The sequence below is a fragment of the Aegilops tauschii genome, chromosome 2, assembly GCF_002575655.3.
Source record: "Aegilops tauschii subsp. strangulata cultivar AL8/78 chromosome 2, Aet v6.0, whole genome shotgun sequence".
Classification (NCBI taxonomy): domain Eukaryota; kingdom Viridiplantae; phylum Streptophyta; class Magnoliopsida; order Poales; family Poaceae; genus Aegilops; species Aegilops tauschii.
Genome location: NC_053036.3, coordinates 640,064,376 through 640,089,133, shown reverse-complemented (window position 1 = coordinate 640,089,133; position 24,758 = coordinate 640,064,376). Strand labels below are relative to the sequence as shown.

Genomic DNA, 24,758 nt, shown 5'->3' with positions numbered 1-24,758 from the left:
GGTATCAGTCGCCTAGGAGCCTCCTCTTCTCGCGCAACCAACTGCCTTCAGCTGCCATGGATGGGTTCGACAACCACTCCCCTCCTCCCTCCCACGACGGCGATCTCCCTGATGACGATGGCCACCCTGCCGCCGTTCTTCCGCCTCCGGTCGCGGCCCCGGCTGCACTCCGTCTTGCGCCGGCCGCTCCCGTCGGCGTTGCTCCCCTTCCGGCTGCCTCTGTTCTTCCCACCGTGGATATCCGGCGCCATGTCCCGATCTTCCTCGACCTCAACGCTGGCAATCATGCTCAGTGGCGCCGTCACTTTGACGCCGTTCTTGGCATGTTCGGGCTTCGCGACCATGTTTCTGCGACAGCCCCTCCGCGCCCTGACGACCCCGAGTGGCTCATGGCGGATCACGCGGTGGTCCATTGGCTCTACTCCACCATCGCCCCGGAGCTGCTCGTGCGGTGATGCAGCCCGATGACTCCGCCCTCGCAGTCTGGACTGCCGTCGGCGCGCTCTTCACCGCCAACCATCTCTCACGCGCCGTCTACGTCGACGCCGAGTACCACGCTGTTGTTCAGGGCGAGATGTCCATCATGCAGTACTGCACGAAGTTGAAGCTCTTCGCGGATCAGCTCCGCGATCTAGGGCAGCCCGTCACCGAGACCCGCCAGGTATTCCATCTCCTGCGTGGTCTTGGTCGTCAGTACCACCATGCCATCCCGCATATCATTGCTCGCGTGCCGCTCCCCACCTTTCTGGAGACTCGCGCCTTCCTCATGCTCAAGGAGCACCGCGCCGAGCAGTCCGCGCGCCTGTAGACGGCGCATGCGCTGGTGGCTGGGCGTAGCACTCCTGCGTCGCCCCCGCCCCCCTCTCCAACTGGTGATCCTCCTGGCGCCGCACGCGGGCGCGGACGCGGCAAGAAGCGCGGCCGTGGCAAAGGGGGGGGGGGGCGCTCCCCAGCCGGCTCCTGCCCCGCCCCAGGCTCCTGGCTACCCCGCTCCTGCTCCCGGATCCAGCTCCTGGACGGGCCTTGTCCAGGCCTGGCCCGTCGCCTGGCGTGCTCCGGGCGCCGGCGTGCTCGGGCCGCGCCCCGGCACACCCCATCAGCAAGCCATGCTGGCTACTGCTCCCTCCGCGCCACCACCACCGTACGGCTACGACGGCTACTACAACAAGTACGCGCCTCCGGGTGCTGCTCCGGCTAGTCCTGCCCCGACGCCCGGTCACGCGCCTCCATGGGACATGACCTCCCTTCAAGCCGCGCTCCACAGCGCCACTGCCGGTCCGTCCTCGTCAGGGAGCACGTCTGACTGGTACCTCGACACAGGGGCCACAGCGCACATGGCCTCCTCTCCGGGTAATCTCCACAACATCCGTCCCTCCCTTTCTTCCTCTTCCATCATCGTCGGTAACGGTGATCACCTTCCTATCACTCATGTGGCCACGGGCTCTCTCATCACTACTTCCTCCCCGCTTATACTTCGCAATGTCGTGTTGTCTCCGTCTCTTATTATGAACCTTCTCTCCGTTCGTCAACTTTGTCGTGATAATCCTGTCAATGTGGAATTTGACGCTTTTGGTTTCTCTGTAAAGGACCGCCGCACCCGGACAGTGATTCTGCGCAGTGACTCGACCGGTGATCTCTACTCTGTTGCTGGCTCTTCTTCGGCACCCGCACGCTCTGTCTTCGCCGGCGCGGCCACCGTCGACCTCTGGCACCAGCGTCTTGGGCACCCGCACGTCACCTCGCTCCGTCAGTACCCCTTCAGCTGCAGTAGTTCCGCCCCGCACACCTGTCGGGCATGTCGCTTGGGCAAGCATACACGCCTTCCCTTCCATGTTTCGATGTCGCATAGTTTCTTTCCCTTTCAGTTGCTGCATTTAGATGTTTGGACTTCTCCCGTTGTAAGCATTTCAGGCTATGAATTTTACCTTGTGATACTTGACGATTTCACTCATTACGTGTGGACTTTCCCACTCCAACGCAAATCTGATGTGCTTGCTGTCTTGCGCTCCTTTTTTGCTTATGCTCATACACAATTCCAGCGTCCTGTCCTTGCGCTACAGACTGACAACGGTCGCGAGTTCGACAACGCTGCCGTGCGATCGCTTCTTGATTCTCACGGCACTGTGTTTCGTCTTTCCTGTCCTTACACAAGTCAACAAAATGGGAAGGCCGAGCGCTCCCTTCGTACACTCAACGATGGGGTTCGCTCGCTCCTCTTTCATGCCTCCATGCCCCCACGATTTTGGGCCGAGGCTCTCAGCACTGCCACTTATCTTCTGAACCGGCGTCCATGCCGTTCGAGTTCACCGGTGACACCGCATGAACTCATCCTTGGCACTTCCCCCGACTATTCTCTCTTGCGAGTGTTCGGTTGCCTGTGCTTTCCAAACACTTCCTCCACGGCTGCACACAAGCTCACACCACGCTCGGTCGCGTGCGTATTCCTCGGCTACCCTGCTGACCATCGCGGCTATCGCTGCTTTGACCCTGTTACGCGGCGTGTGCTCACCTCTCGCCATGTTCGGTTTGATGAGCTCAGCTTCCCGTTCGCCGCTCCTAACCCAGCTCCGCCTTCCCCACCACCACCTGCCGCTGCTTCGCCCGTTTTGCAGGTGCTCCGTGGCTCTGGTGTTGCTCCGGCCGTCTCTCCCGAGGTACGATTCCCTGCGGGTGGCGCGCGCGCTTCTGCTTCAAGCGGGAGCGTTCGATCGGCATCTGCCGGTGCTCGGGAGCTTTCGCATGGCGCGCACACTTCTGGTTCAAGCGGAAGCACTCGATCTGCATCCGACGGTGCCCAGGGGTCTCCGCGTGGCGCGCGCGCCTCTGATTCAAGCGGCTCCGTCCGATCGTCATCCAGTGGCGGCGCTGCCTCAACGCCCAGTGCCTCTGCTGCGCCTTCCTCGCCGGGCCCTGCTCGCTCCGCGGCGCCTGCCACTCCGGTTGCTGCTGGTCCCCTGACTCGCGGCCGCGCCGGTGTCTTCCGCCCCAACAAGCAGTTCGACGACTACGTGCTGGTCGCCACCTCCACAGCCTCGCCGGACATCTCGCCGCTCCCCAAGTCGGTGCGAACTGCCCTGCGCGACCCCAACTGGCTCGCCGCCATGCGCGACGAGTTCACCGCCCTCGTCAGCAACCACACGTGGGAGCTCGTGCCCCGCCCTCCGTGCGCCAACATCATCACCGGCAAATGGGTTTTCCGGCATAAAACTCGTGCTGACGGCACCCTCGAACGGTACAAAGCCCGCTGGGTCGTGCGTGGCTTTCATCAACGCCCCGGCATCGACTACGGCGAGACCTTCTCCCCCGTCGTCAAGCCTGCAACAATCCGGACGGTGCTTACGCTCGCCGCCTCGCGCGGTTGGCCTGTCAACCAACTTGACGTGAAGAACGCCTTTCTTCATGGCGAGCTCAACGAGAAAGTCTTCTGTCTCCAGCCGCTGGCTTCGTCGACTCCGGCAAGCCGGACCACGTCTGCCGCCTCTCGCGCTCGCTCTACGGGCTCAAACAGGCGCCACGGGCCTGGTTTCTACGCTTTGCTGGCTTCCTGCGCACCATCGGCTTCGCTGCGACTCGCTCCGACACGTCGCTGTTCACCTACCACGGCGCGGACGGCACCGCGTACCTATTGCTGTACGTGGACGACATCGTCCTTACTGCTTCGACCGCATCGCTGCTCCGACTCGTCATCGCCAGGCTCACTGCTGAATTCGCCATGAAGGATCTTGGGGCTCTTCACTTCTTCCTTGGCATCCGCGTCTCGCGGTCGTCCACTGGCTTCTTCCTCTCGCAAGAATAGTACGCCGACGACATCCTCGAGCGCGCTGACATGGACAACTGCAAGCCAGCCATCAAGCCGGTCGACACCAAGGCCAAGCTCCCCTCCGCTGATGGTCCTCCTGTCGCTGATCCCACCGCGTACCGCAGCTTGGCCGGTGCCCTCCAGTACCTGACGATCACCCGGCCCGAGCTCGCCTACGCCGTGCAGCAAATATGCCTCCACATGCCATGACCCTCGCGAGTGTCACTGCGCGCTCCTCAAGCGCACGCTGCGCTACGTCCGCGGCACCAGTGCGCTCGGTCTTCATCTTCACGCCTCCTCGGCGCTTGATCTCCGCGTCTACACGGATGCCGACTGGGCCGGCTGCCCGGACACACGCCGTTCCACCTCCGGGTTCTGTGTGTTCCTTGGCGACGCCCTCGTCAGCTGGTCGTCTAAGCGCCAGGCCACGGTCTCGCGCTCCTCTGCCGAAGCTGAGTACCGTGGCGTGGCCAACACCGTTGCTGAGTGCGTGTGGCTTCGGCAGCTGCTCGGTAAACTCCACTGTCCCCTCCGCTCCGCCACGCTGGTCTTCTGCGACAATGTGTCGGCTGTCTACCTCTTCAGCAACCCTGTGCACCACCGGCGTACCAAGCATATCGAGCTGGACATCCTCTTCGTTCGGGAGCGCGTGGCCCTCGGCGAGTTCCGCGTCCTTCACGTCCCTACGCGTCAGCAGTTCGCCGACGTGATGACGAAAGGATTGCCCACTGATGTCTTCCGGGAATTTCGTTCCAGCTTGTGCGTCTCTACACCCGACGCTCCAGCTGCGGGGGGTGTTAGCATACAGAGTGTGCGTGCGCGTGTGCATGGTCACCGCGCCTGTACGTGGGCTAGGTAGTGCGTGAGTGGGTTTGTGTTCGTGTAGTAGTGGCACACGATCTGGCCTCGTGGGCGTCCTGTAACTGTATATATACGCCCTCCGATGGCTAATGTAAAGTGTGTTGAATCTCATCCCTGCTTTCAATGGATAGCAACCAAGGTGAAGTGCATCCATGTGACGATGGCTGGCCATCTACGCGTGGCAACAGACATGTACAACATTGAGAGGCTGAGACCGGTATGCGAGCACAAGTTATGCAATCACATTTATGCCGACCAGTTTGGCCTTAGCTGAGCAGCATAACTGCAATAAACTCAAGGAAGCATGTCCACAATTTCTTGCTTGTCTCACCAATTTGGAGGCGATGATGGCAACGAGAGTGAATTGCAGAAAACATCGACATTGAAAGCTAGGGTTGCAGGAACCACAATTCTACAGTTTTGTGTAAAAAAACACTAATTCTGAGGCTAATTTTTTGCAAAAAACGCTAGTTTACTGTTTAGCCCCATTTAATGATGATTATGACAGGTGGAGCCCACTTTTGTTGACATGGCATAACGGTTCGGGATAGATGTCGTTAAACGTTTTTTTGCCAAAAACTCCTTGAAAAACTAAACAGCCAACCACCCCTCCCCACACTGTTCACTGCCCAGCCGGCCTATCCACTGCCCCGCCGTCGGCGGCGGGGCCTGCTCACGCCGCCGCCCCTCCCTCCCCAGCCTGCAGCTGTCTCCGAGCCGGATCCGCGGCCGTCGCCAAGCATATCCGGCCGCCGACATCAATGGCAGCTCGGAGGGGGAGGTCGGCCACCCTGCGCCATTGCAGATGCGTCAGTTCAGCAGCGGGTCCCTCCCCGGCGCCGCCCCACACCCATCCATCTCCGGCGCCACCCCACGCCCATCCATATTTATATGATCATAGTTCTCAAGTTCAACAGGAAAAAATGTGCAAATACTAGTAGAAGATTCAGTTCGAAATTCAACATGCTTGCAGTGATTATATCAACAACAAGAAAAACAGAAAACACGCTAAAGCAATTCTGGTAAACATCGAAGACTGTTTTTATTATGTTGGTGTTAACAAAATCTTGCCAGTCCATCTTATTCTTCTCCAACAAAATTCTTCATGCAAGTGTAACTATATACTTTTATGAAGTGTGCATTTATCGTTCATGTAATATACTCTTATCATCATTCAAGATATTACAGAGATCTGATACCTTACAGCTCTTGGTACTACATCACTCAAGAACAAACTGGTCAATTGGTGTTGTGATGGGTCGAGCCCTGATCCTGTGGAGCTCGGCTGCAGCATCTCTCATAAGCATCCTTTCTGCTGGTGCTTGATTACAACACAGCAGTGCCACTCTTGTAACGAAGGTCAGGACATTACTTGGATCTCTGAGTGAGCTGCTTCCCCCACACAAATCATTCGCAGGAACTTCTTCTGTTGCCAACAATAATGGATCAAAGACCTTCATAAGCCCATCAGGGAATGCCGCCTCCACATAGTTCTGCAACGTTAGCCCGTCCCTGAACATGTCATGAGTAGGTGACTTCCCAGTAGACATCTCGAGGAGGACAATTCCGAAGCTGTACACATCTCCGCGCACAGATACTTGACCACCTTCCCCATATTCTGCATTGCAGATGCAGCAATATATTGAATATTCTCTTACAAAATAGCATTATTTGTGTAAGTACCAAGCAGATATAGGGCATGACAAGCATGCTTTCGAGTTACCTGGTGCAACATATCCAATGGTTCCTCGTATGGCGATGGTGCTTTTCGATCTGATCGGTTTCTCACCAACTGGATTTGAAAGGATCTTTGCAAGACCAAAATCCCCAATATGGGCACCCAAATTCTCATCAAGAAGGATGTTGCTTGGCTTCAGGTCACAGTGTACAATTGGTGGCTCACAGTTGTTATGCAGGTAGTCGAGTGCATCAGCAATATCAACAACAATGTTCAACCTTTGCATCAGCTTCAAGCATTGCCTCTCTTGTACAAGTAGACTTGGATGCAACCACGTATCTAGGCTCCCGTTAGGCATGAATTCAAGAACAAGGGCTTTGAAGTCATTCCTCTTCGAGTCCAAGCTAGCACAGCAGGTTATCACACTGACCAAATTACGATGGCGGACCTTACTGAGCACCTCACACTCTGCTAGAAAACTCCTGGAAGAGTGAGGCTGCTGAAGATCAAAAACCTTAATAGCAACTTCAGTTATTGTATTCTTCAGCAGTAAATTCCCCTTATACACTGAACCATATCTTCCTATGCCGATCAAATTGTTTCTAGCAAAACCATCTGTTCCTTGGACAAGTTCATCGTAAGAAACTCTAGGGTACATTTCATTCATTAATGGTGGAGCAGTTTTTGTTTTTTCTATCGACCGACCTCTCAATTTCTTTCTCAAGAAAAATGATAAAAATGTTAATATTGTGAACAATATGATGCTAGCGACTGGAATCGCTGCTTTTAGAATGACATGATGTTTCCTTTGACTATGCTTTGAAGGTTCAGCTGGACATGAAGGCAAGTGCAGTTGCAGGATACCACCACAGAGACCATTGTTCCCAGCAAAGGAGAATTCACTTATGTTAGCAAACACACCATGCACTGGAACTTTACCCTCCAAATGGTTGAAGGATAAGTCCAATTGGTACAGTTTGGTCATGTTTTCGAATGACTCGGGGATCTTTCCAGATAAGTAGTTGTGTGCAAGATGCAACTTTTCTAGTCCCTTCATGCGTCCTAATTCTTGAGGAATCATGCCTGAAAGCTTGTTTCTTGAGAGGTTTAATATTACCAAACCATGCACATTGCTCATAGGCATAGGGATGCTGCCGCTAAAGGAGTTGCTGTCCAAATGGAGGCCCACCAAGCTTTGGCAGTTGCTCAAAGCATCGGGCAGTACCCCAGACAAGTTGTTTCGAGACAAGTACAAGAAGGTGGCCTTCTTGAGTATGCCAACTTCAGACGGAAGAATACCAACCAAATGATTGTTTGACAAATCAAGAGCATTTGACAAAGATGGTATGCTAAAAATCTCTCTAGGCAATGAACTGGTGAACTGGTTGCTCGAAAAGTTTGCAGTAATTAACTGTTGCAGGTTCCCAAGGCTTCGTGGAATAGGTCCCTCAAAGTTATTCCCATTCACAAACAACTGTTGCATCTGTGTTAGGTTCCCAAGTGATGACGGAATGATCCCCGATAGTAGGTTATTTTGGAGGTCCAATACTGTTAGCATTTTTAGCCTTCCAATGCTGTCAGGTAGGACTCCAGCAAATCGGTTGTTGGAAAATGACACCTCAAGTAGCCCCAAAAGGTTGCCAATGTGGACAGGTATCTTCCCATAGATATCGTTTGCTTCAACCGACAACAGCTGGAGATGAGCTGACAGGTTGGCAAATGAGCTCGGAAGTTCCCCAGTAAAATGGTTGTAACCAAGATCAAGTACACGGAGGTATGTGCAGTTGGACAAGAAGGTGATGAACTCCCAGTCCTGAACAGTGCTTATCTCAAGTTGGTTTCTGCTGAGAGATAAGATATCGGGGCAGAGCTTTCCAATCTCTGGAGGCAATTTTCCAGTGAAGTTATTGAGCGAGATGTCTAGAACATCTACGGTGGTCACATTTGCTAGTGAAGCTGGAACTCTTCCTGTGAAGTGGTTTAAGTCAAGGTAGAGGGCCTGGAGATTTGGCAAGTTATTCCCCAGGTTAGACGGCAGCGTTCCCTCAAGTTCATTGTTTGTCACTCCGAGCTGAGCCAGCGAAGAAAGGTTGAAGAAAGTTGCAGGGATGGTGCCCACGAGGTGGTTTTCTCCCAGTGCAACGTACTGAAGCATACCGAGCCTACCAATGCCCTCAGGAATGGTGTCCTCAAGATGGTTTCGTGAGAAATAGAGTTCCTGCAGGGACGAGAGGTTGGCGAGTGATGGCGGGATGGCCCCAGTGAAGTTGTTGGCTTCTAGGTAAATGTACTCAAGGTTGGATAAACCTCCAAGCCAAGCAGGGATTTCTCCGGTGAGTCGGTTGGAATAAAGGGCGATGCTTGTAAATTTGGTGCAGTTCATCAAGCTATCTGGGATCTCGCCTTGAAGTGAGTTGTGTGACAAGTCAAGATACCGCAACCGATGCAGGCGCCCAATCGTCGCCGGAAATCCACCATGAAGTGCATTTGAACTGAGGTCTACATGAGCGAGGTACGTGAGGTTCCCAATGGAAGGAGCAATTGTGCCGAAGAGGCCAGCCGAGGAGAGATTCAGTTTCAAGACCCTTTGCTTGTGTCTGAGGCTGCATACCACACCTAGCCATCGACACAAGTCACCACTTGCGTTCCAGGAGGATAGCACACCTGACTGGTCACCGAGACTAGTCTTGAGTGCCAGCAAGGAATCCATGTCAGTCTCATTGCTGATGCTGAATATCTCTGCAGCTGAGAAGGCTGAAATGCTTGATGCTGGCCAGAGCGAATGCAGCAGAAGAAGCAACAAAGGCAGTGGAAACATCGGTGCATATAGTATGTTCCAGGACCCTTCCTGGCATTACATCCAAAGCACTAGAACAAGTGAAAATTTGCAGGCAGGACTTTATTAGGAGTAGCATGTCATTTGAAAATTTGCAGAAAAAAAATACAAGGATAATAGCAACTTAGCAAGTATTAACAACATTAAAGTTTGTGTAGGAAAGAAAACTGGTGGTGCAGTTTTGGTCATGTAGCTTTTTGAACGGTGAATTTATGCAATAAATTTTGAAGCTTCTCTGCAAACTCTTTGTCGCCACTCTTTTTTCAATTCCCTCAGGTGGTTTGTTCGTCAAAGGATTTATGGAAGTTCTCGGCTGACTTTTTCCTTGGAAACACAGCACGGAAGTGTTGACATGTGAGAATAAGCCAGACATATGGAAAATAAGTCAATTATGCCATCTACGTATGACCCACTAGATGGTACTGCTATATTTCTTTAGAAAAAAACTGCGCCTAACTAGATGTCATCCATTATCTTTAAACTATTAAGACAAGTTGGCAATTTAATCAAGATATGCCACCATCATGGTGCAAACCATATTTCCAAGTACAGCACTGACTAGTGAGCACTAGTCGATTTGGACAAAGAGCACTTCCAGAAAATAAGTTAATTTAAGGTGTACTCCAATTTACCGAACGAAAATGATGTGCAGGATTGTCCACACGATGACGTGTGTATAGCACTGCTCTTTACCAAAACCTGCCGTCATGATCGAGACCCTGATTGAAACCTACCCTGCACCCTAGGATTGTGGGGGAGTCCAATTTTTCCCCCGAGGCCTCATTCGGTTTGGAGGAAACCAAAATGTAGAAATTAGAAGTAGTATAGGAATTTGATAGGAAGTCACTTGCCATCCTACAAAATTGTCTTGCCTCGTTACTACGCACAAAATAAGCTTTGAATAGATGTGTATATTTCTCCAAAAACATAGAAAATATGCGTTTCCTACAAACCGAATGCATTTATAGAAAAATTTCCTACGGAATCCCTGTTCCTATGTTTTTGCCATAGAAATCCTGCAAAACGACTGAGGCCTGACTCATTTTTACCCCCTCTCGTGATCAAATCATTGTCTGCGCGCACTGACGAAATCACATCTACCAATCTAGTGATATTGCCTACGAACAAAGGGGAAAAACAGAGCCATGCGGCGTCTAGCTGACCAAAAGTGATACTTAATTTCGAGAATTACTGGAAAATCAATAAAGAGTTTAATTAATACACAGAAAAAGCAAATGAAAGATAAACATTAGTTGTTGCATCGGACGGACCAATCTTTGGATAGGGATACGGCAAGCAAGACCAAGAAAATGCCTATTTAGGATAGGATGTGAACCTTGCTAGAAGAAGATGGTGGTGCGGATGCTGACGCGGCTTAGACCTTGACCGCCATTGGAGAGGCTTGGAACTTGGAAGCTCCTGGGGCTGGGGATCTGGCAATTGGAGAGCGAGCGAGTCCCCCTGTCTTGTTGTAAGATTGTGGTAGTGGCGAGAATTTATAGGCAGTGCGGTGTTGCTCTGGTTTGACTTGTCATGTTTGTGTCTTCGGTTGGAGGTGACGGCATCGTCGTAGAGTGTTTCTTTTTTGAGCTGGTCCTGTAACGATGCACAAATACTAGCCTGAAAGCCCAACCTACTTAGGTACTCCCTCTGTCCCATAATATAAGACGCTTTTTGACACTACACTAATGTTAAAAAACGTCTTATATTATGGGACGGAGTAGTAACATTTTAACATTTTTTGTTAAAAAAACACCTACCTAGTAGCCGCATACTTTGGAAACATGCTCTTGCCTCGCTGTTTAGATAAAGCACAAATCAAAGTACCGGTTAAATGAGGATGCCTTCTTACAAAGCATATCTTGGGATAACTAGCCAATAAAAATCACAAAACGACTACCATACTAAGAAAGAATATAGGAAGGCATAAAGCCAACGACACATCCTGCTCTAGGACACCTAAGCTCCACGACAATGACCCTATGAGGAAAAATGACACTAAGCGTCGACGCTGCCGAGTCCTTACGTGCACCCGGAATCCTGGCGCAGAGAGGAGAACCACAATGACGTCCTCAAGAGGAGAGTGGCATCCGTGGGCGTCGCTGCCATCGACACCCAAGCACAGAGGTTTCGTTCGGTAGGTGACCCATGCCACCCCGAGGTACACCCAAGACACCCACGGCGAGCACAAACCTCTAAATCCATATCTGGGCGCCATCATTGGCATCGACAAAGAGCGATCCCAATTCCCAAGCCACCCACCGCTACATCCCTCGCCGTCCACACGACCAAAAGGCATAGCCACCACCACCATCATAGTGCCCGCCGAAGAGCCAACCATGCGGACTACCGCCCAGCATCCAAGTCTCAAGACTCCGCCAACCATCCACATTACAACACCCCAACCATGATAGGAAGAGCAAAAGGCACATCCTTCCGCTCCTAGCCCGACATCGGCCACCAAGTCTGTGTCCATGCCTCCACTATAGGAAGCGGACCCGCCTGCATCCACAACACAACCCCGACGTCTGCCGTTGAGCAAGCCCCGGCCAAAGCCCACTGGCCTTGTCCCAGGCAAGCACGCACGACGCCAAATCCATGGCATTTGGCGTTGATCCGTCCAACAGCAACTACTATAGAGAATTCACATCTAGATATTTTTTAAGGATGTCACATCTAAGCTCCCACAAATATATAATGCATCAACAAGAAACAAAAAAAATGTAGGACAAAAAAAATAGACCACAAACAGAGTGGACATCAGCTTAGATGTGACATGATTATGTCACATCTAGATGTGTCCTAAACAGACTTTTTTTTAAGAAATGAGTATGACATGACGTCCTCTGACTCGAAACAAAAGCAATGAGAGTTCAAATTAATATAGATATCGATGAAGGAAGTTAAATTCCTGAAGACATCAACGCAGCGACGCATCATCATATACTCCTACTTATACTACTTATTTGCAACATGCAGTTTAGAGTGCGGTGCAAGTGCAATCTCCGCACGTCAGGCCGGCTAGCTTGCAGCCGCATGCATGGGGAAACCAGACGTGCACGGCCACTTGAATCGGCCGAAGCCACGAGAGCGCCCAATAGTTTTAGTTTGGCGTGAAGGAACCGGCTCTACCGCCGCAACACGCAGCTCCAGCTCCTTTGCCTAACAAAAATGTCGAATCCGATGATCATCTGAGTCGAGTTCCCCTGTGCAGCTGTGCTTAATCTGGGAACTGCATGCAGGCGACTCGTGTAGCACTCGGCAAGGCCACCTCTCTGTCGTACAAACGTACGTGGGTACATGATGCTGAGGTCAACCGTGCATAGTGTCCGATTGAGGAGGTCCGTGGGTCGTGCACGTCAAGGAGACAAGGACTCTGGGTGGTCCGGGCCGGGTCCGAAGGGGACGCAGCTTCGGTGCATTAAAGGCACCTGTCTTTGGGTCACTGACATGTGGGCTAGCCACCTGTTGGGCCCATATGTCATAGACACAAAGGCAGGCACCTGCTTTTGGGTCACTGACATGTGGGCCAGCCACCTGTTGGGCCCACATGTCATAGACACAAAGCAGGTGCCTTAAGGCACCAAAGCATAGTCCGTCGGCACGTCGTGGCCGGTGGCACACTGTTGAGGTCTCTGAATTCAGGTCACCCCCACCAAACACAGACACAGTCGCATCGATTGCTTTTTTTTGAAATAAGTGGCGTCGATTGCTGTATATTCATCTGCTGTGCATAGCAACAAACTGCTTGTGGTTTTTTTTTGAAACGGAGGCATAAGATTTGCCTCATCTATTAATTAAGAAGAGAGTAAAGTTTGAGAGTTTTACAATAACCCCACAAACACGACATGCCAATTAATCACGCGTAATGATATTCCCTAGATGCTTAGGACCCGCCGTCACCCAAAGGTTTGCCTCATCGCAAATTGCCAGCACTAGAATTGGTGGTGGAGCGCACTTGTGCCGGAAAACGGGAGAATTTCTCTCGTTCCATTGGGTCCAAGATAGGAGCATGGTTATGGATGCCATGGCACTTCTATTCGTTGTTTGCAGCCCGGCCGTCTTGTCCCACCAAGCCATGATCGAGTCCTCCGTGTGCCAAGTCGACGTGTCAACATGGGCAAGGCCAAAATTGTTGAGAACCAAGCGCCACATCCTGAGGGTGTACCGACACTTGAAGAATAGGTGTGGTCGAGTTTCTTGTTCCCTCCTGCATAAAGGGCAAAGGGCGCCGTTTTCCCAACCTCGTTTCTCCAGGCGGTCGGCGGTCCAAATCGGGTCTTGTAGCGCAAGCCAAGAGAAGAATTTCTCTTTCGGTGGTGCCCAAGGCTTCCACACCATGCATTTCATAGGGAAGAGAGTCATCCCAAGAAACTGCGCCTTGTAAGCGGTGGACGCCGAATAAATGTCATCATTGGAGTGCTTCCACAAAATGTCGTCCTCAAGAAGGTCGTCCAAAACGACTTCATGAACAAGCATCCACAGAGTGAAGCACTCCCGGACGTGGGCACGGAAGACTACAGTGTCATGGCTGATCATGAAGATCCATGCATCATCTTTAAGGGCTTCACATACTTTCCAATGCGTTGGAGTGTCATTTCTTCTCGTTTGCAGGTGCATGCCACTGATCGATTGGCGCGCTGCCGAGCATCTCCGTCCCACTCCCATCCCATTCCGGGGGATCGGCCGACCTGAAAGCTACCTACCTACCTGCACGTCCCATCAGCGTCGATTGCTGCATCCATCTGCAGTGCACGTGCACATAGACACAAACTGATGATTTTCCTGATGCCGTACTCATGGATTTGTGATTTGGCGTCTCGCCATAGCATGGCAATGAAGAAATCGATGTAACCAGTGCTAGGAAATGCCACTCTTCGGGAACAATATCCAGCTTTATACAACACTGTACGTCATAAGGGTGATACTGTCGCCACGGTAATGAAATTATTTCCGCGAAATGTGACATTCATAAAGGATTTATTTGGACCCAGACTATAATCGTGGAACATCCTGCTCCAACGGTTGTCCACAATGTAATTGTCACATGGGTCCAATGTATTCCGATGGAACCTACATGGGAATGGACAGTTCTCAGTGAAATCTATGTATAAAGCGTTAATCCAGTCTGATGTGCCAGTTGATAATAACAAGAAGATCTGAAAGATGAAGATGAAGATACCGCTTAAGAATAAAATCTCCGCATAATAACAAGAAAATGTGGAGTCATTCTTACTAAAAATAACCTTATTAAGAGGAATTGGCATGAAAGTCCGCAATGTGTCTTTTGTCACCATGATGAGACAATAAAACATTTATTCTTTCAATGCAAATTGGCTCGTTCTATATGGTCAATTATCCAAATAGCTTCTGGCTTGTATCCTCCTTGTATTGTTGCTAATGTATTTGGCCACTGGCTACATGGGATTGATCACAGGTTTAGAACCCTTCTCAGGGTGGGAGCGCTTGCCGTTATTTGGTCACTTTGGCTCTATAGAAATGATAAGGTTTTTAATGATAAAAGTACTTCTCTTATGCAGGTTATCTACAGATGTACCGGAACTCTTCGTTTATGGTCCTCTCTACAACGTGTGGAAAATCGAGACCTGTTTATGGAGGTGTGTACACGATTGAAAGCTACGGCGAGGGATACTTTTACCCAACATGGATGGCAGCATGATCTTAGGATTGACCCTCCTCCGCTTTAGGCGTTATACGGATACTGCATGTTTTCCTTATATTTCACTTTTTATTTTTTTATTTAAATGACAGGATATTTTTGATTGTGTCTGTCTTAGCTATGTAGAGCCGGATGTGATGCTTAAATCTTTTAAGTAGTAAAGTGTTCCTTTTCGGGAAAAAAAATGCTCACTGATCGATTGGCGCGCCGCCGAGCGCATGCATTGCCCGTCCCATCCCAAGGAAAGGAAAGGGGGGATCGGCCGACCTGAAAGCTGCCTACCTGCACGTCCCGGCGATTTCTGTCCATGTTCACCAACAGCAGCCTCAGTCTGTCAGCAAACAGGCAATGACTCTGTCTCTGCTCATCACTTGGCCGGGTCAGGTATAGTACCCCGTCAGGGAAAATGGGCCACCACCGTTGCTCAACTTATCAAGAAAAAGAGAAACAAACTTTGTCTGCTCTGCACCCTGACCGATCGCAGATTAAGCAGTGTACTCCCTCCGTTCGGAATTACTTGTCTCGAAAATGGATGTATCTAAAACTAAAATACGTCTAGATACATCTATTTCTGCGACAAGTAATTCCGAATGGAGGGAGTAGATGGCATCAGAACGTGCGTAAAAAAAAGACCAGTCCTAGTTACTGTGTTGGGGGCATTTTTGTCCCGATCATCATCTGTTGTATGTAGATAAGGTGCTCGATGAAATGCGTCGTCTTGGGACTTGGGGCTTGTCTGTTCCGGTGAGACGCGTCGTCGTTGCTGCTCGATCCACGAACGATCGAGAAGCACCTCGATCAGCTCTACACTAAGAGTATCTACACCCGCACTTGACAAATCCGTTTCCTCAAACGCATACGGACTGGCGCGTCCGCAGACAGTGTCTGGTCACGCTTCAAATTACCTACTCTGCATTTGAGTTTCTCATATTTCAACCCCTAAATCCATACAAAGCATGCAAATGAAATCCTATGTACTACCCCTAGCTAATCTTGGTCGTCGAAGATGTCCACGGCGTCGGTGCCTGGCGCTGGGTGAACATGCGCGTAGGAGGGCTCCGGCTCATCCTCCTCCTGCTCGACCTCATCGATGTAGGAGAACATCTCCTCCTTCTCCTCCTCCTCCAACAACAACAACAACAACTCCTCCGGATCCACTGCATCCGGAGGTAGCCCCAGGGCGATCCGGGCTTGCGCCTGCCCGGATCGGGTCAAGGAGCTGCAGCCGGCGGTCCGGCGTTAGAAATGGGTAGCCCCTTATCCGGCGGCGTGGGGACATGGCTACTAGTGGTGGCGGACGAGGAGTGGGAAGTGGCAGCGGCGGTGGACGGGCGGAGAAAAATGTGGAGGGATAGGGTTTCGGTGCCGGTGGTCGACTTAAATAGCCGGGCTAGGCATTACGAGGCCCCAGGAGCGGCGCCACGCGACATCGGTCCCATGGAGGAGACGAGTTTCCGACCGCCGGGTTTCCGGGCGATTCCGCGTGGGACCTCGGCGTCGGTCCGACATGGCGGGCATGCACGGGTGCCCCTTATATCCGCCCCATGTTTGGACTGAATATGAAGTGTGTCGGTCAGTTCGGGCGTTTGAGACCCGTTTGAGGCACCCGGCTAAATCAAAATTTCATAACCGATCAGTGACCGGGTGGCCGGCCTGGGCGTTTGAGGCGGAATTTAGGGTGCCTAACCGTAGATGCTCTAACACTACTAGTATCTGGTGGTGAGGTGAAAGGTCGTTGCTGGATCACTCGGCCTGACTGTCTGAGATCTGCGTGCTACTGTTAGGAAAAGAAGCGACTGTTTGGCTAGGCTGTGGATATATTATATATTGAGGCCACCACCCAAGCTGAAACAGTGGCGCCTGCCAATCAACGCACACATGCATGCAGACAAACAGAGCCCGATCGGATTGCCGCCTAATTTCACCGTTTTTTTTTTCTTTTTGAAAAGGAGGCCTAATTTCACCGTACGAAACGGGATTGTGTCGACGTGTTTTCGCGTCTCGCCACCCATGTGATGTGTGCTGCTGCTGTTTTATTTTTATTTTTGGGGGGGTCTGGTCACCCGATCGATGGGCCAAATCAACCAAGCCATTCGTTAAAACCAGGCGCGTGAAGTGAATTACTGTTATTTTTCGTGACACTGAAGAAGTAATCGATCTTGACCTAACACGTACGGGCTGACAAATGGCAGAGATAATGGATCGGTTGGACACTTTTGGCCTGGCCCGCCGCGGACCACGTACGTGCCTGCCCACCATGCAAAAGCCCCAATGACTTGAGACCTGCAGTGCCTACCAAATGGCCAAGTACGTCCGGTCCAGGAGATTTCCATGTTCATCCACGACAGCTTCACGCTCTCACCCAATGGCTCTGCTCACTTTGGTCAGGGTAGGGATGGCAAGACCAAACAGTGCGTATATAGCGGTACACTCTTCATTGGCATCTTCCGGGGGTGTACATGTTGAGGGCTTAGGGCAGTGCAATTCTCAAGTTGAATCTCCAATCAGTCGATCCCTCACTCGCGCAGTCGATTTTGAAGTAGTAGTAGTAGAAGAAGAAGAAGGTGAGGGCTCACCACTATATCAGGACCTCGTCGGAGACGGAGAAGATGTGCCTGCAGTGCTACCGCCGGCGGAGGGGAGGAAGAGGCAGGGTCTGAGCTCGAGACGAGACGTCGCAGGGTTGCGGCCGCGAGAGAGGCAGGGGTAGGGGTACAGAAGCAAAGCAAGGTGTTCACTTCCAGTTTCAGGAAAATTTCAGCAACACGGCCAAAAGGCCGAAATATCGACTTTAATTCAATTAGATTTTTGTAAATTTTTTATAATTTTTTGAATTCATGTGTCTTATCAAAATTATTGAAATGTTTTGACTCAAATGTAAATATATCAGTGACTGCTGAAATTAATGAAATTCAGTGAATTTCATTGAAATATCACTGAAAGTGAAAAACCATGTACAGAAGTCACTCACACTGTCACACACCAGTGTGAAAACGATGTCCAACGTTTGGCCAGACCAGTATAGTTATTAGCAGTACATGATGGGACTCATGGGAGCGAGAAAGCTCGAGGCACCCACTGACTATCTAGCTGGCTGGCTATTTGCAATCTTCGAATAATTCAACTATCAACATCTACATATAATTCAATCAAGTACTCCCTCCGTTTCTAAATATTTGTTTTTTTAGAGATTTCAAATGGGCTACCACATACGGATCTATATAGACATAGTTTAAAGCGTAGACTAACTCATTTTGTTCTATATGTAGTCATTTGTTGAAATCTCTAGAAAGACAAATATTTAGGAACAGAGGGACTATACTACACACATGCATGCATGCATGCTCTCAACAAACACAACACAGCCTACGCCTCTCGCTCAATCCATCTCGACCGAATCGCTAGCTGATGCCACCAATGGCAATGGCATGGCACTGTTTCTTCCGTAAGCAATCGCATTGCGCGCTCGCATGCTCGCCAACTAGCTAGCACCGGCCGCCGTCCTTGTTGTTGACTGCGGAGAGCCCGACGAGCAGGTCGACGAAGGCGCCGACGATGAGGCCATGGGTCTTCTTGCCGTTGGCGCGGAGGTACCACCCCAGCATCTCCTCCAGCCACCCCCAGTCGTCCTCGCCCCTGCCGCCGCCGCGGCTCAGTACCATCTCCTCCATGGACCGCCGGAAGTCACCGTACGGGTCCGCCGAGTCGATGGCCAGCGCCGTCGCCCCGCGGAACGCCGCCTGATCCGCCACCGGCTTGCTCGTCATCACGATGGATTTCGTCGCCTCGGGCTCGAAGAAGAGCCGGCTCGACGCCCGGACCCCGCGGATGACCGCCTCCTCGGCCTCGCGTGCCCGCGAGAGCTCCGGCTCTGGCGCCGCGGTGGAAGCCGAGGAGGAGGCCGTGGCGGAGACGAAGGAGCTGTCGGCCGTGTCGTCGTCGCAGTAGGCCGGGTTCGTGATCAGGCGGGTCGTCCTGCAGCAGTCCCGGCGCGCCGACGACGCCGCCGCCTCCGCCTCCACGCTGCTGCGGCCGTCGAAGGACGCGGTCCTGGCCTGCGCGCAGGAGGGCCATTGCCACGAGGCGGCCATGCTGCGGGAGGACGCAGCTGATATGGACGGAGGAGACGACAGGCTCCCGGCGGTGGCGTCCACACGGCCGCCGGTGAAGAAGAGGGAGGCGAGGGCGAACGTCTTGACCATGGCTGCTGCTGCTGCTGGTGCTAGTCACTGACTCACTAGTCACTACTGGTCGAGGATGATGAAGATCGAATTGATGGGCTCGCTTTTAAACGGGAAGGGGGTGGATGGTTGTGTGCGTGTGAGAAAGGCAAGGGAAGATGGGCGTCGTTGTTGTGTGAGTTGGGAGTCTCCTCTTGTCTAGCAGGCCTGGCCGACGGTGATCCACCGGTTGGCCCAATTCTATACTTTATCACGGTCTTACATGGTAGCTGCCGAAAATCATATAATACTCTCTCCCTTTGTACAACCGTGTCATTTTTTTTTTCATCAAGGAAAGGAGCCCCAAATTATGTCATATCACCTTGATTCTGACAAGTTGGGTCCACATATCGGGTAGACGCGACCGCGGGGCGGCGCCAAATAGATCGGAACCGTGGAGTGGCATTTCTTAAGTGGCACCTGACCCGACCCGCTACGACCGGATCCGCCATGCAACAAAACCCACTCATCTGCACCTCATTGGCCCATCCATGTGGCGGTTTGAATCCCGTTTCTCTCCTGCTCGATGGGTTAGGGACCCATGTGAGATGATCTCGATCATTTGGTCCAACATGACCAAACCAATTGTGGAGTTCCGAACGAGCTAGTGAGGCATGGCAAAACTCATGCTTAGACCGAGAGCGACTGTTGAATCCCACATAGGGCAAGCACGCCTATCCTGGGTAGACAACTAGAGGCCATGACGGTGGATGACGCACATGTAGGGGATTAGGCGATGCTAATAGCGCCAGGAGCAACACAACTATGGTCAAGAAGCTCGCCTTCTTCCTCTCTAGGTTGATTTCCTTGATTGATAAGAGGTGGTTTGTGGTGGATGAAAGCTTAAAGAATAAGCTCGGCAACATGTCAGAGCGGGTTAACCCAAGTTCCTCCCCCCCCCCCCCCCCCCCCCCCCCATTAACTCATCGTCGTGGTGGTGGTAGAAGAGGTGGAAGGGGGTGGATCCATGGTCTGGCTTGCAGATATGGCTGCAGGGTATGATGATGGCTTTGTTGCTTCTTACACATCTTTTCAGCTGCCTCAACCTTTGTTGTCGAATCTATGGATCAAACAAGGATATGTCTTCGAAGAACGACATGGATGCCTAGGGTGGTTTGCTAGCCTTTATACGATCTGTCAGCTATTTCCACAACCCCTGAAGGTAAGGATTTGGTCAGGGATGGCGGTAAAGCATCCTGACGAGGTCACCGGTTGATTTAGGATCCAATTGATTTTCTTGCTTTCTCCTATTGGACCCTGAATGTAGAATAGGAGGACATGTTTATAATTTTAAATTTCTTTCACCTCCTTTGTGTAGTGTTGTACATCTCTGTTATAATAAAGTCGGCTCTAGGATCTTATCGCCCCTCCCCCTATTAAAAAGAAAAGGAAAACGACTTCCCAAAACATATCTATGCAGATGGTTCACAAGTTTCTAGCAAACATATTTAAAGCGACATTACTGGTTAAAATTTTCAAATTTTGACTCGAAGACATGTCTAAAATGTTTAAAAAATGTGTACCCAAAGAAGTAAGTCTGTACCTTTTTTTAATAAAGACATCAAAAGGTTATCTTAGATCTAATTAATGTGAAGGAAAAGAAAATCGACATAATGGATAGATAATTGAACATAGAACGACCAGTAAAAAATTACATTGAAAATCGTATTAGCCAAAATTAAAAACTGCACTGAACATCAAAGGAAAGGGACACCTGCAAACGGCATCGCCATACCAGCCATTTGAAGACCACAAAACCACTCGCCCCTTGAGACTAGATCTATGAATCGCTGAAGCAACATCGGTTGAAGCACCAACCGTGTACACTACAAGCTTGCAATCCATCGCCAATAGTTCAAAGGGTAGGAGAAACCGAACCATATCACAGAATAAGAGGAAGAAGATGGCGAAGTCACCGCTATGGTCATTCAATAGCTCTCCTTGAAAGACACGCAAACTTCCAGAATCTGAAGGGAACTAATAGATATGGGGACACAAACTCCCACATGCCCTTCGTCGATGTCACATCAGACATCGTCGAGATAGAGAGAGACCAGAGAGACCTAATTCGAACATGCCCTTGTCACTATCACCTTATTGATGTCACCAGAAACAAAACCTAAAAAAATAACACGAGACGGATGGGTCCCCACTCCTCTTGCCGCCAACGGGGCTGCCGAACGTGGAAGAAGAGTAGCACCGAGGCGGTGACATGTAAGGAAGTTGTGTCAGCGACGACGATGTGTAAGGAAGTTGTGCCGGCGACGGCTAGGGTTGGGAGTCTAGGGCTGGTAGTATGTACTTGGCAGTTGGCATCCCGCTTGTAATGCCTATTTAGCATTTAACACAATACCATGATATAAACATGTTGGGATTTATGTTAGGGAATTGGTCGACTTCTTCTCCAAGCATTTTCTTCCTTTCCCCTCGGCGGCTAGGGCAAAGTCACCACTCTAGAATTCTTCGACGAGCATGTGGATTTGCTCCACTCTGCCTACCGCTTTGGCGACTAGCGGCGGGGACGGGAATCCCGGTGCCTTGCTCCAGCTATTAGTTTAGGTCAGGGTTTTTTAGTCCTTGCACGTGTGGCGCTTGGGCAGATGGCAACACTTCTACTTTGCGTTTGTCTTCCGAGCTCCAATCTTCCTCGAGTTCTATCTGGATGTTGTCGATGGAGCTTCGGCATAAATTCCTATCATCTACTTGGGCGGTAAGATTAGGGTCATTGTGCGTGTGCGATGATGAGATTTGATGTCAGTTGCTTTAGATCCATTTAAGGGTCCTTAGGTGCTCGTGCACGAAGGCTTCCCAGCTGTCATCGACACGGTCAAGCCGGCTTCATCACGGGAGCAGCGACAGTGGCGTGTTGGTGTCTCTCTTGCGACAATAGTGGTTGTTCGGTAGTCTGGAGACCTCGATGTAATTTTTATTACGTTTTAGCTGCTTTGTACTTTGGATGAACTTCTACCGGAGATCTAGATCTTTCTAAAAAAAACAAGCTAGGATTTGATAACACGGTGCCACGGTTCAATATTCACACGCGACAATACAAGCATTTCCACACTAATAAAATATGGCCGAGAGACCAGACCAAGCAGTACTTGATGGATTATTTTTTATCACAACAGTACTTAATGGTTCATCAGTCCATTGTTGTCTACCAACAATACTCCAAGAAAGAGCAGCGATGTTTCCTCCAAATCCTGCACAACACGCGTGCCAGGATCTCACGTCATTTGAAAACTCTCACCTTGTGATCTGAGATTGGGAGCTCTCCATGATTAGTCGTGTTGTGCCGGTGGTTCCGACGGTGCACGAGGTAGGGGACATGGCACGGAACAGAATGCAAGGTCGCTTAACCACAATTATTTTGTGTACTTGTTCCTTGAAAAAGCGCGGGGAACTTGCAAAGATCGATCCTACACCCTGCTGCTTTATATCTGCCATGTCTCAGGACAGATAAGCTGGCCAAGAATCCTGACCTGCCCAACTACTGTAGCTCTCTTGGCAAAATGTTTCAGAGACAATGTCTGACCTGACCAAAGAGATGGGCTCCACTGATGCGATTAGGGCAGCATTGACTAATCAATCTCCAACAATCATGCTTAGTAGTACCAGCATGGTTCGTCTCGCCGAGTGTTATTTAGCCGGGGAGTAAGTAGCAATGGCACTCCGAGTGTTATTTCCTCCGTCTGAGTAGCAGAAGCGGCAAGGAATCAAAGGCAAATGTCTCTCGGTTTTCGCTTGGTGGTTTTCGTTATTGTCTTCTGCTTAATTAATCGATGAGGCAAATCTTTTACCTCTGGTTCGAAAAAGGAAAACTTTTTATAAGAACAAAAATCTCAATCCAATCTCATTGCCTTGAAGTGATATCAACGCTGAAGAAGACATGTCTTAACGGAATTCATCTAGCTAATCAAGTGGGCTGTCAGAAACTCATGATCCAATCTGATTGCCCTTGAAGTGATATCAACGCTGAAGAATTGAGGATTTACAACATCGACTTCATCGCCTATTTATGAAGATATTATGTATTCAGGCTAATTCTTTTGTAGAAGTAATTTATTCGTTCTGTCCAAGAGATGCAAACGTTGTAGCCCATACTTTGGCTAAGGACTGTAGGCTGGATCACTCGATCAGCTTGAGATGTGGATGAAGCACTGTTGGGCAGGTCACCACCCAAACAGTGGCGTCGATCGCCCCCACACAAGCAAGCAGACAAACAGAGCCTGATCGGATGGCCTAATTTCGCCGTACGAAATGGGATTGTGTCGACGTGTTTTCGCTTCTCGCCACCCGCATACACAATTACACATACACTGCAGTAGTGCAGTGCCGTCCAGAGCCGCATCTTTCGTGCGCTCAGCTGAAATCCAAATTGTGCTGCCGCTGATTTATTTTTCTTTTCTTTTCTTTTCTTTGGCCTGGTCACCCGATGTGGCAAATCAACCAGTGCAAGGCATTCGTGTAGAAACATGCATGCGCGTGCAATACTACTGTTACTTGTCGTGACATTGAAGAAGCAAGTAATCGATGCAGTGACTATACACTGCCTTTCTTAAGACCAAATTTGATGTAACGACTACTAGTACTTGTATCCTAAAAAAAAAAGACTACTAGTACTTGTTCATGCTGTCAGGCTCTCATCTTTGGCCTAATACGCCCTGACACTAGTGGCAGTCTGGCAGAGATGGAACCATTGGACATTTTGGCTTGGCCCCGGTCCACCCCATGACTTGAGAGTTGAGACCAACCTGCATGCACGTCCGGGCGATTTCCATGTTCACACACATCAGCAACAGCAAACTGTATGTATAGCGGTACACTTTTCACTGGCATTTTCAGGGAAAGGAAGGGCATGCGCAATTTTTATTTCCTGATGAGACTCGTGGGAGAAGTGAACCAACGAAAGCTGAGTGAATTGCAGAAAACCACCACATTAGGGCATATGTTTGCAGGAAACATTCTTTTACGAATTTGATCCAGAAACCACTGATTTTTGGACTAATCTTTTGCAAAAAACACTGATCGGTCTGTTTGGACAATTTAACCGTCATTATGACATGTGGGGCATGTATTTGATGACGTGGCGTAACATTCATTACACAAGGAATTTTTTGCCAAAAACTCCTCCCTCTCTGAAAAAATCGCCCTACGATACTCCTGAGATCCAGGGCATGCTCGTCCTCGCCGTCGTGGTCCACGGGATCCAGGGCGGCGGATGGACCTCGCCAGCATCAAGGTCGAGCACCTCCTCTTCTCACGGCAAACCACGCAGCACTAGTAGAAAAAAGGGCTTTGGTTCAGGCCGGGTCAGCCCATTAGTCCCGGTTCAGTCCAGAACCGGGACCCATGGGGGCACTGGTCCCGGTTCGTGAGGCCAGGGGCCTGCCGGGCCTCGTGGGGGCATTGGTCCCGGTTCGTCTGGCCCCTTTGGTCCCGGTTGGTGGGACGAACCGGGACCAATGGGCCTCGCTCCTGGCCCACCACCATTGGTCCCGGTTGGTGGCTTGAACCGGGACCACAGGCTGCCCTTTAGTCCCGGTTCATGCCACGAACCGGGACCAATGAGGTGCCTATATATACCCCTCGCTTGCGAGCAGAGCACTCCAGTGCTCTGTTTTTCTCTGGCCTGCGAGGGGAGGGCTTTGTGGTGCTCTAGCTCACCTCCTATGCACATGAGG

General features: G+C 50.7%; 3 protein-coding genes across 3 annotated transcripts; 1 reads left to right on the top strand and 2 right to left on the bottom strand.

Moving 5' to 3' along the window:
* The first annotated feature begins 454 nt into the window (after positions 1-454).
* Positions 455-808, top strand: LOC109782537 (uncharacterized). Its single transcript, XM_020341160.1, has one exon. It carries the CDS (start codon positions 455-457, stop codon positions 806-808), a length of 354 nt encoding a protein of 117 aa, XP_020196749.1.
* A 4,937-nt stretch (positions 809-5,745) lies between these two features.
* On the bottom strand, positions 5,746-11,165 carry LOC109782542 (uncharacterized). The gene is made up of 2 exons (XM_045233468.2): positions 6,384-11,165; positions 5,746-6,278 (listed from the first exon to the last, which is right to left on the bottom strand). The coding sequence occupies exons 1-2, from the start codon at positions 9,154-9,156 to the stop codon at positions 5,881-5,883; spliced, it is 3,171 nt and encodes a 1,056-aa protein (XP_045089403.1). The 5' UTR covers positions 9,157-11,165; the 3' UTR covers positions 5,746-5,880.
* A 6,692-nt stretch (positions 11,166-17,857) lies between these two features.
* Positions 17,858-19,284, bottom strand: LOC109782539 (uncharacterized). The gene has a single exon (XM_020341162.4). It carries the CDS (start codon positions 19,054-19,056, stop codon positions 18,340-18,342), a length of 717 nt encoding a protein of 238 aa, XP_020196751.1. The 5' UTR covers positions 19,057-19,284; the 3' UTR covers positions 17,858-18,339.
* Between the last annotated feature and the right edge of the window lie 5,474 nt (positions 19,285-24,758).

What these genes read in the sequence shown, in the direction of transcription:
- LOC109782537 (XM_020341160.1), top strand. Translation starts at nt 455, where the DNA reads ATGCAGCCCGATGACTCCGCCCTCGCAGTCTGGACTGCCGTCGGCGCG.
- LOC109782542 (XM_045233468.2), bottom strand. Translation starts at nt 9,156, where the DNA reads ATGTTTCCACTGCCTTTGTTGCTTCTTCTGCTGCATTCGCTCTGGCCA. An exon ending in CATTGGATATGTTGCACCAG is followed by an intron (nt 6,279 to 6,383) that starts GTAACTCGAAAG and finishes TCTGCAATGCAG; the next exon opens with AATATGGGGAAGGTGGTCAA.
- LOC109782539 (XM_020341162.4), bottom strand. Translation starts at nt 19,056, where the DNA reads ATGGTCAAGACGTTCGCCCTCGCCTCCCTCTTCTTCACCGGCGGCCGT.